The 19,905-nt window shown below is 36.0% G+C and overlaps 1 protein-coding gene across 2 annotated transcripts in view; it reads right to left on the bottom strand.

The window, feature by feature from the left end:
• The window catches only part of LOC132793976 (adenylate cyclase type 6), a 43,889-nt gene extending 25,005 nt beyond the window's left edge, over nt 1–18,884 (bottom strand). For both annotated transcript variants that reach the window (XM_060804166.1, XM_060804167.1), the window contains exons 1-4: nt 18,860–18,884; nt 18,686–18,800; nt 2,676–2,952; nt 2,320–2,613 (exon numbers count right to left, since the gene is read on the bottom strand). In XM_060804166.1, the coding sequence (XP_060660149.1) occupies nt 2,320–2,613; nt 2,676–2,918 (537 nt within the window). In that variant the 5' untranslated portion in view covers nt 2,919–2,952; nt 18,686–18,800; nt 18,860–18,884. The remainder of the gene's footprint in view (nt 1–2,319; nt 2,614–2,675; nt 2,953–18,685; nt 18,801–18,859) is intronic.
• Between the last annotated feature and the right edge of the window lie 1,021 nt (nt 18,885–19,905).

Genomic DNA, 19,905 nt, shown 5'->3' with positions numbered 1-19,905 from the left:
GTTGCACTTTGTTTACTATAATATTCAAAACTGTAAGTACAGGGAAGAGGAGCGTAGGGGTATTCCTTGTGGCATCTTTATACAAATTGCCGCCCATTTGTATGCCACACAGCTTGCCACATCTTGCGCCCTCGCAAATGGCCAAGAAGCGTCGTCCCTTTTTTTTTTCTGTGCCATATAAACTTTTTCAATTGACTCTCGACAACTGGCGAGCGACGAGCGCAAATTCAAATATACTCAAACATTCACACACTCACACTTACATACACTCACATATACACACTCTCACACACTTGCAAAGTGGCCCCTTGTGCTTGGAATACAATATGCCTGACTCTGTTTGTGTGTTGCACGTTGCTTGTTAGCTGAGCCAAAGGTGTTAACTTTTTGTCAAGTGACTGCACTTGGCCAAGAGAGGGACAGAGAACGAATGAGTGAGTGAGAGGGGGAGATAGAGAGTGCATAATAATGGCGACAACTTACACTAACAATGCAAAACTTTTAGACTAAATGCGAAGCATTCGTTCTCATTCATTGAATTTCCCCTCTTTTTTGAGCTAAACTCTGCTATAGCTTATAACTTATTGTCTCCACTTTTCTCTTTTCTTTATTATCGTACTTAAATTACAATACTTTCAGTACCGCATTAACACATTTCCTCCTTCCATCGATAACACTATTGAACATCCTTTTTTGTAACTTCTTCTCTTCTCTTTATTTCATTGCCTAATTGCTTTCACTTTTTACTCAATTACAACGTTTTTCTTTTCTGATTTTTTTTTAAATTTTAGTGTTGTTCTTATGGTTAACCTTCTTCACTTATTTTTACGTTCTTCTACAGCTTTTTGCTTTTAGCACCTGCTCTTTGCCACACATTTTCAAGTCTCTTTCATAAAGTAATATTATTCTTTTTTTTCAATTCTTCCTTTTGCTTTAATGTTATTCTTTCCCTTCAATTCTTCCTGTGCTTTAATGTTCCTTCTTTTTATCAATATATTTTATAGCAACAGTTTTTTTTTTTGCATTACAAGCTTCAGTTTCCCTCTTTTTACCAGTTCAAGTTAATTTTTTTTTTTCTCAACACCTATTTTCTTTCTGCACAATTTGATTCTTTCTTGCTTTCATTCACTACACCAAGTTCATTTTTTTCTTTTCTCTCAACTCTTCTGTTTTCTTCTCCCAAAACTTAATTTTTCCATGCTCTAATTTCTTTTGCTGTTAACTATTTTTGACCTCTCGATTTCCTTTCTCTTAGACTCTTCTCCTGAGCATGCCATGTCATCTATTATAACCTTTAAATTTCTTCCTTCTGCCGCTCTTTATGTTCTTCCAAAAAGTAAAATTACATTTTCTTAAAATAGTTCCTTTGCTTTAATGTTTCTTATTTTTTATCAATAAATTTTTCACTTCTTCCTACTCTAAGTTTATTTTTACTCTTTTCTCAACTCTTCTATTTTATTCTACCAAAATTCTTGCTTTTTTCTTAACTCTTTTTTTCCTTTAAAATTCCTCTCTTTCTTGTAGTCATTTCTCTTGCTGCCAACTATTTTTTACCTCTCGATTTCCTTTCTTTTAGGCTCTTCTCTTCAACATGCAATGCCATTTATTATTACCTTTAAATTTCTTCCTTCCGCTGCTCTTTATGTTCTTTCCTCCAAAAAAGTAAAATTACATTTTCTTAAAATAGTTCCTTTGCTTAAATGTTCCCTATTTTTATCAATATATTTTTCACTTCTTTCTACTCTATGTTTATTTTTACTCTTTTCTGAACTCTTATATTTTTTTTCCTCTAAAAATTGGTTTCTTCATTCCTTTAATTTAAGTTTGTTTTTGCTTTTTTTTAACTCTTTTCTTTCCTTTAAAATTCCTTTCTTTCTTGTAGTCATTTCTCTTGCTGCCAACTATTTTTTACCTCTCGATTTCCTCTCTTTTAGGCTCATCTCTCCAACATGCAATGCCATCTATTATTACCTTTAAATTTCTTCCTTCCGCTGTCCTTTCTCACTTCACTTTCTACTAACAAATTGTGTTTTAATTTGAGTATCCCAGTTGTGTTTGGGTGTTTGTGTGTGTGTTGGCCACCCGCTGCTTATGGCCAAATCAAATTAAATATTTAAATCGCAAACGGCGCAAACCGAAGTCGAGTTTGACTCTGGAGTGGGCAACTGTCGATTGGCGGAGCTGCTGCCTGTCCATTAGGTGAGCAAATTAATTGATGCCAATCCCCAACTCAATAGACAGCCGAAAGGGAAGTGTTGAAGTGGAGTCTGGAGTGCGGAGTGCCGGGAAAAGGGAGGGAAACCTCTAATGAATGCTTACCGCAATCAGGCTGCTGCTCACCATCGCCTTGCCTCCCTTGGCGCTGGTATTGAAATGTTCGATCACCTCCCAATTGGATTTCTTTGGCGTTGATGGCTGTGTTTGTGGCTGTCCCGGTCCGGCTGGTGAGCCAGCTCCTCCGGCCGAGTGCTGGCCGGGCACATGCAATTCCATGGAGGTTTGCCTGCTGCTGCCGCTGCCCGCCTGCTTCAATGAGGCGGATCGACTAAAGAACTTGCGATGCTTGCTTGCCCCACTCGCTGTGCCACTTGCCGTGCCACTTGCCGCACTCTCCTGTAAGAGTAGATAAACTGTATCTCAATCTCACGATTTAGTTAGTTGCGTGTGAGACTTACCTCCTTGCTGGTTGCCAATCCAGCGGTGGCGCCTCCTCCTCCTCCTCCGCCACCGCCGCCATGTCGCATGCCACGCAATGACAGACGCTTCGACCATTCGCGCTTTTGGCTTTCCGATGACAGCGAGCGAAAGATGTGCGTGGCATTGCTTCCTCCTCCGCCAGCAGGAGCTGCGTTGACCCCTCCGCCAGCTCCTGCTCCTCCGCTGCCGCCTCCATTGCTGCTGCCGCCTGTGGCGCTCATTGTCTTCAGTTTCGTGTGGCAGCCACAACTTTAGCTGCAGGCACCAAAAAAAATAAAGAGAGAGACCAACAAATTCTTTTATATAGTACTTGGAAATGGGGTTGTCGCGAGGGGCGAGCGGACTGAGCCGGGGGTGAAATTGATTTTCATTTTACATGCTAAAGAAGCGCGCTAATTTCTAAACAAATTGCCAATTTTTGGGCCTCGTTGGCGACGGCAACAGCGACGTCGACAGCGAAAGCGACAGCGACAGCGACAGAAATGGCATTAAAACAATAAATTCGATTTTAGCCCAAAAACGTTCTACAAACAGTAGAAGAGGCAACAAATAAGACAGCTGCTGGCTGAGTGTGCTCGACTGTGGCATACCTGGTAACATGGTCAAAAAATTGTCAATATGGATTACAATTTAAATTGCAATGTAAATTCTATTACAATTTTATTATGACATAGACAATTATTTAGTTGCTTAGGCATTTTTTAAAGTATCCATAACTTTTATGTAAACCTTTTTATTGTGAATGTTAAAAACATAGAAAATGTGCCAACAGTTGATTTTTAGTGACTGATGGCAGCATCAAAAAAATTGATATGTATATTTTATTAGATTAGATTATTAGATTAGAGAATATCCCTTTCAGTACCGTAATAAAGAATGATGTCATCAAAATAATATGAAATTAAATATGATACCAATATTCTACAATACTTTGTTAATGCAAATATATAGAGGAAATAACGATTGTCTAAACTACGAAAAAAAATGTATAGAAAACAATAAATGAGACTTTATTTTTCTATCGAAATGATAACTTGCCTATAGTTAGGTTTTGTCCCAAACGTTATATATAAACTATCTATATTAATATTTCTCTATATTTTGTATTTTGAAGAAAATGTTAAATTTTTCGATATTTTTGTATATTATGTTATTATTCGTAAATTTAATTTTAATATAAATGCAAATTTAGTCGTTAGTGTTTTCATTTTAGTAGTATTTAATTTAATACACGTTCACTTCAAAAAGTTTGTTTTGTCATCATCATTTCTATTCACCGAATTTAATAATTGGAAAAAATGTCTCATTTAACTCAATTAAAATTCACAAATGAATGACAAAATTAATTAGAATGCGATTTGATTAATTATTGATTGCATTAAATTTATTTCATAGTATAAAAAAAATGACAAAAGGAGAAACACAGTATGATAGAGTTAAGGCCACATGAGGACTTAGTGACACGACGACAACAGTAAATAAATAGTATTTATTTGATTATTAAATACATTTGTTTATTTATCAAAAGCATAATCAACGCTACTCTTGTTGCTTATCTTTTGGCTGATTTGCGCAAACATTTGCAGTTATCAGCAGTTTATTATGACACCCATCCAGGCTAGACAGCTGCCGGGTATAACAAGAACAAGAACAACAAACAACGCCCACGCTGTGTAACGAGAACACTGGCGAAACTGGCGCTGCCAATAAATATATCGTATCGCAGCATATCGCATCGTATCGCAACGTATCGCATCGTACGAGTATCTGCCTGCTGCTGCTGTTTTGGTGCTGCCGTTTGCTGCTTGGGGTCGGCCCACTTAAGTCTCACGAAATGCGCGCCAGACACGCGAGGTCGCAACGACAGGAGACGGCAAGGAGAGAAAGAGAGAGGGGAAGAGTGAGAGAGTGAGAGGTGAAGAACTGCGCTGAAGAGCAACTCGACAGGTAACGGACTAAGGATTTGGCAACAGCTTTAAAAGTAACAACAAAGCAAATAGCTTTTCAAGCGAGTTCAAATAGCACAAAAACGATTGGGGGAAGAAGCAGGAGTGGGAGAGTGGAAGGGTGTGGGGAGATTTTAGGCTAAGCCAGCTGAAATTGTGTATAACCTAACAGGCATTATCTATAGCCATATACGCTCGTATAATAAATCAATTTAAACTTTTCGCCGCAGATCGAAATTGATAGATGTATAACATTTAATTAGCCAACGCTATGAATTTAGGTGTGTACACACTGGCCAGCAAGCAAATGCCATCTCAGTAAGCATATTTCATTTGGTTAATCCAGAACTTTGGACTAGGGCCAACTGTTGCCTAAGCAAAGCTAAAGTTACAAAAAAATAAGTAAGAAAACTACAGTTGAGTGTGCTCGACTGTGAAATACTTGCTAACTGTTCTTAATAATAGCAAGACAATGTGTTATTATTATTAAAATGTACGAAATTAATATACTGAATATACCGCTGCACATTTTCAGTCAATGTAAATACATGGCGGCATTCTTATTAAAATAAAGCGAATTAATATACTGACAGGCTAATCTCAAATTTGGCGAAAGTTATATTTCGTATATATTTATACTATTACATTGCAATTATATCAAATTAAAAGTAAATTTGGTATATGGATATACTATTACATTCAGAATATACCATACAGTATACAATATACCAGATTGTTAACCAAAGAAACTAAGATCAAACTGCATCCGTGCTACCCATTAGCCAAAAAGGCAAGACAGTGCAGTATTATTCTCAAAATATGCACAATAAATATACCAAAAACAATTAAATATACCAAATGCTTGAAATATCCATATACAATGTATTACACACAAATTATACCATAGAGTACAGAATATACCAACAATTAAGACCCGATTGCAGCAGAGTGCAGACGGGTATTAAAAGAAGTCTACGAACTTTTCGCATAACACGTTCAACTTCTGTGCAGCGCATAACAGTAAACTGTGCCACAGACAACAACAGCAACATTAACACTAAGCACACCAAGCTGCAAACAAAGGCAAAAGAAGTTTTTTGGGGTTTTTTGCTGGCTCCTAAGTCTTAAGGCCAAGTTGGAAGAGGCCAAAATAAGGGCGGCAAAAGGTGGCACGGTCAGGGCGTTGCTTTCATTTTGCTTTTGTTTTTGCTCCTCTTTTTTTTGTTGAACGGTGGGCCACACGAGGGGGTGAAGGGGGGCGCACAAGTGCCGGCCGCCGGCATAAATATGTCAAAATCATCGCGCTATAAACAAATTGTTTTGTTGCCAGTACAAAACAGAAGAAAAAAAATAACAACAACACACAAGTGAAAATTGAATGGGAAAATCGAAAAATCGAAAAGTGGCAAAGAAGAGCAGCAGCACGTCATGTTGAGCAGGTGATATTATATTACAATTGTCAGCAGTAAGTAGGGGAAGTATATGGAACAGACGAAAGGAAAGAGAGAGAGTGGAGTTGTCTAAGAAAATACTTGCGATGCGAAATTGAAGATTAGTCACGCGGGAAAATGGCAAGCGGCAAAACCCAAAACGGAATGCCAGGCAAAAAGTGCGTGTGCGGTGTGTGTGTGCGGTGTGTGTGTGTGTGCGGTGTGTGTGGTGTGTGGCCCACTCGTTGAGTGGAAAATTTAAGCACAACCGCGATGTATTTATCCAATTAAAAGTTGAAAGTGCTACGAGAATTGCGTCTCTGATATTAGTTTATAATATAAACTAATAGCAGTCAAAAGGCATAAATACGATTGCGAATAAAAAAATTTGGAATTTGAGTATGAAAATACAGAAAAAAACAAGTAAGAAAGTATCAGTCGAGTGTGCTCGACTGTAAGATACCCGCTACACATTTTGAATAAAAAAAAACGGATCAGTATTACTCTTAAATATACCAAATATACTGCCATCCACTTTTAGGACATTCTAAAATTTACCAAATTAATGTATCAACAAAATTATACCAAATGAAATGCATATTCAGTATATTGATTTACTATTACATTAAAAATATACCGTAGAGTAAATCAAATAAAAAACCCTAATATTATAAGTCTAGGGCTATATTTGATATTTTGATATATGTAGTACTTCATTAAAAATATACCAAAGAGTGCAAAATATACCATGTTGTTGGCCAAAGCAACTAAGACCCATACAAAAGTATGCGGACGCAAAAATTTTAAACAAACTTAATTCGGGTGTTGTCAAAGAAAATTATTGATCTATTACGTATAGTTTCTGAGATCTAAGTGTTCATACAGACGGACGGACAGACAGACATGGCTGTATTCTTACATTCTTTATTAGGTCGGAGATGCCTGTTTCTACCTGTTACATATATTTCTTAGAGGCACAAAGTAATAATACCCTTTTACCATATGGATAGCGGGTATGAAAAGTATATAACGCTGCGCACTTGAGCTTGGCCAAGGTCTTATGGAAATATGTACTCTATGTATGTTATATGGTTCGCTCCCCCAAAAGAACAATTTTTGTGCTTTTTGATTTAAATGGCAAAAGCTGTCAATGAAAATTAAACCGAGTACCGAGTGTTGAGTGCTGCGAGTCGACTGCAACTTGAGGGAAATATTAAATTTTTGTCAAATGAAATATGCAAACGAGTTTTTGCTTTCCCCACAAGAACTTCTGACTGTTGCTGGTGTTTGGGGCTACTGCTGCTGCATGTGAACTTCTCCCACAGCAAGTATTTTTTTGTACGAGTATGAGCAGGTGAAAGCCAAGAAAATGCACGCACGACTGCCGCACAAAACTTGGCTCAAAGTGAGCACGAGAGAGCAGCTGAAAATAAATTGGGAGGGCTTAAAGTGGCTGTATTTAAGCCAAGTTAAGAGCTGCCTAGCCTAGTCCAAAGGCCATAGTCCATAGTTGTTGCCTGCCTATTTGTTAGTTGATTTATGCCAAAGAAATGTTTGCTTTAACATTAAGAGGGCGGCATCAAAATCAGCTGTCAGCTTTTTAGCATAATCTTAGTGTAAGCCCCCAAAAGGCAGCTACAATCACGAAATCAGCCAACTGATTTAATTAACCAAACGACTGTGCAAAAGCGGACTAAGATTCAAGAATTTAAATTGAAGGTGTCGGAATGCATAGACGACTTGTTAATCAATGTCAGAGAGAGTGAAAGAGGAGGCAAGGCTTCGCTAGTGTTTGAGCCATTACAGTTCGATGGCAATTCATTAGATTAATGGCGCTAATGGGCTGGTAAACATTGCGGCGAAACAATGGCAGCAAAACAACTTGATGCCAGGCTTCGACAGAACGCGCCAAAAATTAATAACAACAAAACAAATTTGATAAGCAGCCAAACAGCAGCAGCAGCAGAAATTAATGAGGCCAGCGAGAACGATGACGAGTCATCAGCTATCAGCCATCAGGCAAGCAAGCAAACCGAAGCCATCATCGACCACCAGCAGCGACATTTGTAAGCAGCCAAAAGACACCCCTTCAACGCGCTTCTTGTTCACTCTCACTCACTCCCACACACACAGCCAACAGCCAAGAGGCAACAGTCATTGCTCATGCATATTCATTTATTAACTGGGCTAAAACAGCTGCTGGCATTTAGCAACAACAGCAACAACAACGAGAAAAGAACTCAACTCGCACTCAACTCTTCCGCAAATTCTATATATACAAAACGAGAGAGAACATATATTTTTAGCAGTTGTTGCCCGATATATTTATGCTGCCATGTGTTGGCCTTGTTTACGCGCCGTCATCTTTGTGTTTGGTTTGGTATTTGCTATTTGGCTGGCTTTTTCCCTTATCCTACTACAGCATTTGTTTGCATTTCATTGACGCAAAGGTGTTGCTGCCGCTGCCACAGCGAATTTGCAATGGAAATTAATTCATATGTTTGGCAAAGCGCCCTTGGCAGTGAATACCCAGTGAATACCTCCCAGCATAGCCATCTATCATCGAACATGCTTATAATGCACATCGTCCCACGGGACGTATGCGCGATGTGCACTGTGTTAGCGTAAAAGCTTTGAGCAGCGAGCCAAATCGCTACAGCAGCTGTGTGCTACACTATTTACAGGAAAATACAAAACTTATTACTCATACGCATAGTGCGCCCACTTAAAAGAAGAACTCTCTCTCTCTCTCTATGTTTACAGCGTTGGGTTGGGCCAATGTATGCAATCTAGTCAAATAAATATTTGAGTTTTATTGTTCCTACTACGAATGTGCGAATGCGTGTGCGTCTGTCTAAAGTTTGCAAGCAATTGTATTGTTTTGACATTTATGTACACACACACCCACACTTACATACAGAGAAGTACTGAGGCTGCTGCTATAAAATATTTACTCAATTCATAATAAAATTGTATATTATCATTTATTAGCTCTCTCTCTCATTAGCAGAGCTGACTCAACTTTACAGCCTCGGCTTGACAGCGTAAGTCTGGCATTTTATTACTCGAGCTAGATAAAAGCCAAAGCTTATTTCGAGCATCAAAACTTTACTTATTTACAACTTCAGCTACTCAAGGCTTTTCAACACAGCGCTGATAACAAAACGCACTGCAATTTATTGAACTATAAAACGCCAGCTGTGCTTTAGACTTTCGTTTAACAACGTATTGCAGTCTCCCTCGCAGAGCTGTGCATAATCTTTATGATCTCAGACACCTTAGATATAGATATGAATATTTTTAATCAACTTTAGATTCTGTCCTTTGACATTTCGTCGCAACTCGTAATTCCTAAATATTACTAACTAACACACGAATATTATTATTGCAAAATTATGAATATCAAAATAGACTATAAGCAAAAAAATATCAAACAATATACCGCAGAAATACTAAAAGCCATATTTGGTATATAGATGAAGTACTACATTCAAAATATACTATTCTAAATATGCAACATTTGAAATATGCTATTATTTGGCATACTAAATACTAAAATATACCTACGTCACTATTTGGTATATCATTGAGGCACTACATACAAAATATTCTTAAAATTCTTAAAATATACAATTTTAATATAATATAAAAAATACTCAAATATATCGAGAGCCATATTTGGTATATCGTAGGCGTAATTTGCCATACAGAAATCTTTCTTAAAGAACTTCTAAAATTGTTATCCAATCGCCATCAAACTCTAAGCAATTACAAATACCGCAGTTGTTATTGTCTATACCAAAATTCACGTTGAGTGCAACTGCTTTTAGCCATTTGGCGACACTTTAATATTAGGCTATTCAATACAGTTTATTTTTAACTTTTACTGCACTTCACAATAATAAAAGTTAACTATTATGTATATCAAAATATTATTTTTAAATGAAAGCCACGAAACATACAAAATTTTGCATTTCTTTTTAGGTTCCTAAACTCTAGTTAGAGTATACTTTTCAGTCGATCGCTTGAGGCAACAACATTCTGGCTTATTTTGATTTACAACATCAACAGTAATTAAATTATAACGCACAGATATGGATACACAACACAAAGCTCTCAACTCTATGTTTGTTTTGTGATTGAGATACAATGCTCATAATCGAGCAAAATGTGCTTGCTAGCAAATATAAATAAAATGCTTTGCCTGCAATCAAAGGGAATAGTTTACATTGTGTGCTATTTAAATGTATACTTTGTTTTCTCTTTTTTTGAGTTGAGCATCAAGGTTACTGACCACAGTTTGCCCCGACCACAACAGCAACAACAACAAAAAATATACGAATTCAAATAGAAGTATTTCTATGTTTGGCTAGCTGAGGATATTCGAAATACCAGAGCGATTTATCAAATTAAATTCACAGCATGAAACAAAAGGGATGAAATATGAAAAGAGCAGAGAGCGGGAAAACCTGGCTAAGAAAACAATGCAAAAATAACAACAACATTCATAATTAATAGGAATAACAGACGAGCAGCAACAGAAGCAGCAGCAACATTTTGTTTAACTTATAAATTTGTTAAAACAAATCAAGGCAAGAGATGCGAGCAAAGATAACAAAATTTGCCAGACTAAATTTGAGTGAGTATCGAGTGTGATATGAATGAAAATGCCAAGCCATAAAAAAAAGGTAAACACATCGCACAGACTGACGAGACGATGATGGAGGAGAAGGAGGTGGAGAAGAAGGAGAAGGAGGCTCGCCGTCATTTATGAGACTTATGAAATGCAAATGGCAGGCAATCTAACAGATACGAAGTTTAGCTTAAGCAGCTTAAAGGCGAGACTGACTGCAATGAAGAGTTGCCGAGGCTGTAGAGGATGACTTACTAATTTGTGACATGATCAAGTTAACCAAGCCAATGACAAACAAGCGGCGCAAACAGCCCCCCAGACGTTTATCCAACCTGCAGCTGCAGCTTTAGTAATCGGGGCAAAGACAGAGAGAGGAGAGGAAAAGAAACAGCCGCAGTAGCTGCATTCTGCTGCTGCTGTTGTTCATAGCTTGGAGCCGTGGGGCAAAGTTAACCTCACCTGACTCGGACTTGGTCTCCTGCCAACTGCCAGCAACCAGCTACCAGCTAGCTGCTGCATTGTTGTGCTTATGAATGCATTGTGTAAAAAACCAGCAGCATTTCTTACCGCTTATACCCTGCAGACATTATAAATAGCACAGCAGGGCTTTAAGTGCAAGTATTTTAAACTCGAGAAAGGAAAGAGAAACAAAGGTGGTCTTAAATTTTCACTATTTTCGCTATGTTATTGATGAGTGCTTGAAATGAAATGAAAATATATAGAACAACATAAATTGTACTGCCAATTTATCAGTTGAACATTCAAGTATAAGTTGGTGTATATGAACAAATTCCAATATATCGTTATTAGTAGAAACTTTCACATTCAAGAGCAAGAAAAAATCTTTAAAAATGTATAACATAATTAAAATTTCCAGAAAAACTTTAATATTCAATTCCACAATTAACAGCAATAGAAAATGATTAAAAAAGCAACATTTCTAGACTGATTTCATAAGCAACCTTAATAGGCTGAATTAAACAATAATTTACATTTTAAACAACAAGAGAAACTATATTAAAATATAAGTAAAATTTTCATTAAAAACTTTTTAAAAAATAAGCAAGATTTCTAAACTGACATCAATTAACACTTTTACTCTTGCTGTTAAATGCGGAATTTGATAATAAAGTTAATACACATTTTCCGTTGCTGTTAAATGCCGAAATTAATGCTAAAGTCATTCTAGAAATTTGTCTTTTTGTTTTTGCCCCACACTTTTATATTTCTTTATTTACTAAGTAACATGAGCTCTCGAGCGGAAGTCGATGAGCCTATATTTCAATGTCTCAATAAGTCTTATTCCTCTGTTAAACAGACATATGAGAACAATTTCGTTATTCCACTAAGTCAGCAAATAAATAAAGAGTCAAACAAAAATAGACTTGAATTTAGCTTTATTTTGTTTGTTTTGTTATTAAGGATTTTATTTATGGAACTTCTATCATTCTATGGAGCATGTTGATTATTAATTTCTATTACAAATTTGTTTGTATTTTCAACATAATTATCAACTTATAACATCATACAAATATGCAATATTTGGGCTAATTATATCATTTAAAATTTTTATATTTTTTTTTGACGGGCAAAACTGTTTAATACTCTTTTTTTAAAGGTCTGAATTTTCTATTCTAATTTAAGCATGTTTCATATCAACGTTTTCTTTACGGTTCATTTTATTCATTGATTCGATATCTAAGAAAAAAAAAGATTTAATTAGCCCTAGAAGTTGAGCATATTTAACCAAGTGCGTAACTTCTTCAACACTTGGTGACAATTAATAATTGCTAAATAAAATTTACACTTTTCATAAAACTAACTACGCATATTAAGAGCCTCATATAAAATTTTTAATTTGTTGTTCTGTTGATAAGTTAATTAACTATGAGTCTTGAAAAGTTGAAACCATTTGATAATAGAAGAAAGCATAGCAAAACAAACTGTGTTTCTTTGCTGTGTTGTTAATACTTATTTATTTTATATGCTGTTCTTAAGCGAAAGTCTTAGTGAAATATGCAAAAGAACTCTTCTTACTATTCTTTGTTAGAAGTGAACAGTTTTTGAAAGTGCTAGAACTTGACATGTAATGAAATGCATTCTTATGCAGGGTATCTACAGGTGCATCATTAATTTTCCCCTCCATTGCCTTTCCATTGTTTCGTTGGTTCTGTTTGTTTGTTTGCTTGTTTGTTGTGGCTGTGTCTGAGCTCCGCTCTCATTCTCTCTGTCTCTGTCGCTGAGTCTCTCTGGACGCTGGTTTAGGTTTTTAGCATTGTTTTTGCCTGTTGGTTGCATTGGTTGCCATTGCCTTGGCTTTTGTTTGCCCTAAGTCCATTATCCTTTATGCGTTCCATATGCGGAGCACAATGCACAACTACTATGGACTAGCTAGAGGACCCAAAGCCAAACCCATACCGCTTTGGTGGCAATCTGCATATGGCTGCCAGTTGCAACTGCATATTAAAGTTAAGCTTGCTGCGAGTGGCAGCAACAAAAACACACACCAGCAAATGGCAATTTAATTAAAATTATGCACAACTCTCTTGCAGATGTTATTTTTCCCCCAACTCTCATCTCAACTCTCGTTTCTTGTCTCTCACCTCATTTGCTAGCACCCGCACTTAAGTGCACACACGGCGGCTGTCAATGAGTGTGCCTCATTGTGTCCTCGACAGGACACTGAAAATGCAACTGCAAAGTGCAAATTGCAAACTGCAAAACTGAGGGCATGACCATGTCAAGTGCTGATTTGGCATGCAGCCAGTTCAACAATTCCCCTACGAATCTCTGTGTCCAAGTTGAAGGCAGTCAAAGCAGACGCTTCATTGATTTTTGTTTCGCCAATTTCAGCACTTTTCAACCCAAACTGACTGACTGACCGACTGACTGACCAAGTGACTGACTCACTCTTTAGACACCCGGAACAGTTTTGCCTAGTTTTAATGAGAAACGAGAAACCTCAGAATAAACAAACAACATTTTCGAATTTTACGATTTTTATTTTCGCATTTCTCGATTTTGTTTAATTTTCAGCCACGATTTTTATGAAGTCTGCCGCTGTTGCTGCTGTTGCAGCTGTTGCAACCAACCACACAGATTTTGGCCTGCAGTCAACGCCACGCGCATATTGTCAGAAGTTCAAGGACATTTTGTTATTAGCCACAGGCTGCTTCAAACTCACACAGCTGACCAACCACATGTCAAAGGCAGGCCACGGGAATTAAGACGCTGTCTGGGATTAGACAAAAGCGCAAAAGAAACAGATTGGAATTGTGTGCAACTGTATGTGTAAGTGAAAGTGAAAGTCGTAGGAAAAAAACGGACTGTTCATTTTGTGCGTGTTCTGTGTGCCAAATGAGCCAGAACATGGCTAATGAGGCAAAGCCAAGTTGTCGTTGCTATTGTTGTTGTTGTTGTTGCCGCTGGTCAGGCTAAATTTCATGAATAAATTAACGCACTCAACAGCTGATTGGATTTCGTTGCCTTTTAAAGCTGATGCTTCATGCTTCACATATTCGATTACTTATTTTAGTATTTCGAAATATGGCATTTCAATTGAATTTGTTATCATTGACTAATGTGCTGTGTTGCTGTTGCAACAATCGACATGCCACACGGCAACGACAACGACAGCGGCTAATCGTAATTAGTGACATGTTCCACCAAATTAGCCACAGATTAGATAGAGAACATTTATTGATTTGCCTGAAAAAGTGAACAGTTTGCAGGTGAACAAATAATGTGAGATTGGGGATTAAATAATGCGAGTATTTTAGGCATTTGTTTAGTTAAATTATAGCAGCGAATGTTAGCCAATGACTTTGTGTTTATTGATCAGATATCTAAGAGATTTAATTAAAAATCTTATTTTAATTTGATGAATATGTATTTATTGATCAGATATCTAAGAGATTTTATTAAAAATCTTATTTTAATTTGATGAATATGTATTTATTGATTTAAATTATATCAGGAAACTTTAGCCAACGACTTATTTTACTTATTGATTAGATACATTGATTAAGAGATTTAATGTCTTATTTAAATTTGGACTATTTATATCGGAAAATAATGTGAGATGGTCATTAAATAATGCTTTGTCTATTCATTGATTAGTTATCTATGAGATTTCATGTAAGGTCTCATTTCAATTGATTTTATTTGTTTATTAAAATTTAATAAGAAAACATTACTTGTTAACTAGCTAGCTAAGCGATTTGATTTAATGTTTCATTAGAATTTGAATTATTCGTTTTCAAAAATAATGTCGAATGGGGATTAAATATTAATATTTCTGAGAATATTTTTCATCGGCTTGATTTATTCATTGATTATATAGATTTCATTTGAAATGCCATATAAATTTGTATGATTAGTTCATTTATACCAGAGAATATTTTACATTGGCTTTCTTATTTAATTGATTAACCAGTCTCATTTCATTTTATATTATTTAGCACCGAAATCAAAGACTTTTTCATAGTAATGTTGACAAAAACTCCAATCTGCAGCTGAATTGGCGGCACAATTGCCGTGGCATTTGCATCCATCTCTTCAAAGCATACATCAATGTTGATTTGATTGCGGAATTTTCCAAGATGTTTCCAAGGTTCCCATCCAGATAATTCCTTAACTCGTAACGCACATTGAATGCTATATTCTATGTTGTCCGAGACCAACTTTTCGCAGCTCACTTTGCAGTGATTTTTCGTATACACTTTTTCATCTTGACACCAGTATTCATTGCTTAATTGAAATAAACCAAAATGTCGCAGACCATGTTTGTTTGGCTCACTAATCACATGAGTTTGAAAGTCGCTTGTTTCTTTCACAATAAAACACCATCGAGCACAATCCTGTCGGGAGACACCAAGTTTATGCATCTTTAAAGCCAATTCGCAACGATCAATCTGAACAGCTTCGGATGTGCTTCACAGCAATACAAAAAGAGCAACGATCACGTATGATTTTTGCATTTTGCGATAGCGTCACTTTGTTGCAAATGTGACACTCTGTTATCAGTACACAATTAGTTGATGCTGCGACAACTGTTCAAAGCAAACTGCAGTGTGAAGACTTCTGTCGCAGCTTATGAAATGATTATCACTTGGAATGTATTACGTATATATAATTCTCTATTTACTATTCTATATTCGTCTTTTTATGTCCCTTATCTAAGTGTAATGAAGTTCCACACTTTGTCGCATACATCACGCATATAAGACTCTCTCACTTTAAGTATTCAAGGGCTAAAGCTTTCTACACTAAATTAGTATACTAACTATACTAAATTTATAATCCAAAAAAATATATATATAATTTTTAAATTATATCGAAGGAAGAATATATGAGTGAATATAGGAGATGCTTATTTTACCGCTACCTATTTTCAAAAATAATCAAAACAGTGCAGTATTACTATTTAAAAAATACTAAATTTATATACCGAAAAAATACCAAATGATACCGAAGAAAGTATATAGGAGATGCATATTTTAAGGCTAATTATTAAAAACTCACCACAAAAACAGAGCGGTATTATTCTAAATATAAACCAAATTAATATACCAACAATATACTCAATTATACAGATTGAAGTATAAAGAAGAGAATATAGGAGACGGCTCATTCAGTCTGTTACATACATTTATATAATAAATAAATGCTATAATACCTTTCTAGCCATTGTGTAACGGGTATACAACTTATTTTAATCAGTTGTCCAAAGCTTTAAATATATATTTTATTCAATTGACCGACATGTGGAGCCGTAAAATATTGGCAATTAATGAACCATCTAAGCACACCTATTATCATATCATCATATTTACTACAGGGAACATAACCTTTGACCCTTTCTTGACTCTGACGAATAGTATTTTTCTATTCGCATAAAAATTAATTATAATCTTGACATTCACTTTCGAGTAAATTACAATGCTATATACATAGTGTTTATAACAAAAAAGAAAGATTAAAATCGAATTAGCGTAGGTCAGCATAGAGGCAAATACTTTCAACTAGAGCGTTTTAATAAAGATTTTTGTGGGCAAAACAGAAGCTGCTTTCATATCTGCTTCAGCCTCAGTTGAACGCACGTTTGATCGGCATAAAACTTTGCCAAAGAACAAATACTTCACCCCGTGTGCTGTTTTTTTTTTGTTGGCAATTTTATGAAGGGTAAATACTTGATTTAAGCTTTGCCGAAAAGTATGAAATTGCCGACGCCTTTTACCAACTTTTATCCCAATTCATGCACAGCAAGTTGGCGAAACTTTTTTGCTCGACTAGTTACACCTGGCCTCGTATATACATATGTTCATATACATATCATGTGTGTGTGTATGAGAATATTACATGCTAAAGCTATATTTTGTGAGGCTTAGTAGCCTAATACCTAACACAGACACAAATCATGTAAAGCCAGCGCTGAAAATGGCAGTCGCAGCACATAAACTTTGTGTTTAACTAATTGCTGCTACAGACCGCAGACACGCCCCCGCCGCCCCCCGCTAAGCTGCTGTGTAACCGCTGAGCGAAAAGTGAAACTGGTTTGGTTGCATTTTTTGGCAGCGCACAAACTAATTTACTAGCTCATTACGTATACTTAATAATTTATAGAATTCATATTAAGCATACGCAAAGCTGGCCACAAGAGTGAAGCACACACGTACACACACACACACACACTCCTGCATGCCACAACTGACATTTACCAGGGATGACAGCAAACCGCAGCAACACAGAGAGAGAGCATCACTAAACGAGAGGGGGGAGGGAGGAATGGGAAGTGCCACATGTAGCGCGTCGTGCAACAAAATTAAATAATTAAGTGCTTAGTCCGTGGCGCCAACTGCAGCTAATGAATAAACAAAATGCCAAAGCGACTGAAACCACGTCGTCCTCGGTCTCTGCCCCCTTACACTGAAAAAAAATGATCAGTTTCTAAAGTCAAGAAAGTTTTTGAAAATTGAGTTCTTAAAATATAACCTAATTATTAAAACCACGAGCATTAATCTGCAACAACACCAAATTCTTAGAATACGACCTAAAATAACTAGACGTAGATTAAACAAGTAAGAAAGCTGCAATCGAGTGTGCTCATTTTGTATTTTTTTATATAAATATACCGAAAATATACTAAAATATACATAATAATATATTTGGTATATATAAAATATACCATAGAATACTAAACATAACATCCATAGCAGCTAAGATACTAAAATATACCGAAAGCTATATTTGGTATATTGATATAGTACTACATATCAAAATATAATATACTAAAGATACCATCAAAGACAGCTAAGTTCTCATTGCAGTATGTGTTTTTTGCCATACGGAAGTATTTCTTAAATAACTTTTCATTTTTATCAGATTGCAATCAGCACTGATTAAAAAATAAATCAATAAAATAATAAATAGTAGAAAAACACCAAAATATGTGATATTTTGTTTATCTTAAAACACTTTTATCTCTTATTAAAAGGAACTTGTTCTTTCAATATCAAATGCCCTTAAAATCAAGATGTGCTTTTCCATCTTCAAGATTTTCATATGTTCACATTTTTAGACAACAATTTTTAGTAAAAAAAAAACAAATATATTTTATCTATTATTTATACAATTTGTTTTTCATAGTTCACATGTTCTTAAAATCAAGTCATGTTTTCAAACTTTACGTTCTTCATGTTCTATGCTCTATGACCATAGTATTGATTTAAGAACATTTTTTTGATCAGTATATGAATCTACATAATATCTTTTTCTTTTATTAATAAGAACTGTTTCTTCATATATCAAGTGTTCCTAAAATCAAGATGTGTTGTCCACCTTCACGATTTTCATGTTTTTGACACACATAGAAGAATATTCTTAGTTCTAAGATCAAACATTTTTTTGTTCAGTGTACTGACCCACACATAGCTGAAATGAAGCATGTAAAGTGAGAATTTATGTGTTGTTGCGCCTACCTGTTACAGTGAATCCTCGTTTACGCTTGGTCCGTCCGCCTTTGATATGATTATTTATTTGTACATTGTGTGTATACAGATTGAAGCGCGGCCTTGCTACATTTGTTTTTCTTTGCTGCACGAAATGAAATGCGCGTTTAAATGAAAAATATCTCAAATAATTATAATAAATACTTTTTGGGGTGTCCGCTTCGTTCCCTTCACTTCACATCACGCGCGAAGTGTTTTCTTTTTTTTCCCGGGCAAAGACTTTCCTTTTTCCACACACACACACACACACACACACACACGCAACGGAACACAACGGAAAAGGGAAAATTTAAATTAAACTGATTTGTTGCTGTTGTCGCTTCAGTTTTGCTGCTGCGGCTGCCGCTTCTTCTTCTGCTTGACAGCGTTTTTTTTTTTTGTGGCTTTTGCAGTTTTTGTTGTTGTCCTTGCTTTTTATTATTGTTGCTCCGCGAGTTATTTTGCAATGTAAATTGTAAATGCCAGCTGGAAAATTAACGCTTATTTTAACAGCATTTTCGTGTGAAATGTCAAACAAAAAAAAAAAAAAACCAGAAATTATTCAAACGCATTTCAACGACCATTTAAGCTCTGGCCTATAAATATTAATCATACGCATCGCTGGACGTTGTCATCATGTCGGAAGTTCTGTTCGTGGCTGGTTTGAGGGCGATTCTCTCGCCCAACCTGATTGTCGCAGCAATTACGCAAATCGAATTAATTAGTTGCTTATTAGTTTGACCCACTGTCAGCTGCTGCCACGCAAATTGCAGCCAATCAACGCAGCTCAAAAGGGCAAACAACAGAGACGTATAACGTATAGCAAAATGGAAGGCGACTGACATCAAATTGCAATCCTAGCTGCAATTTGCATACGAAATGCTTGTTGCAATAACATAAAATTGCAGACAGACAAATGATTGTTTTCGTTAGAGTTGGCGTCATAAACACGCCATAAACCCATCAAAAGCCTCCTCGTTTCTCACTTTCTCTCTCTCAGTTGTTTGGAGCCAATCAATGCGGCAGGCTTCAAAGCGAAATCAGCGCAAATCGAAGCTAAATTAAAAATGCAAAAAAAAAAAAAAGTATAACAAGAACCCAAATGAGAATTGACTTATTCGCTGGCTTGGCCAAATGAAGCGCAAAATTAGAAAAACATAAAAAAAGTGTGTAGAAGAAAACAAAAAAATAAATGTGGAAAAAGAAAAAAA

The sequence above is a fragment of the Drosophila nasuta genome, chromosome 3, assembly GCF_023558535.2.
Source record: "Drosophila nasuta strain 15112-1781.00 chromosome 3, ASM2355853v1, whole genome shotgun sequence".
Lineage (NCBI taxonomy): Eukaryota > Metazoa > Arthropoda > Insecta > Diptera > Drosophilidae > Drosophila > Drosophila nasuta.
The sequence above is the reverse complement of the archived record's forward strand: the minus strand, read 5'-3'. Positions and strand labels throughout refer to the sequence as shown.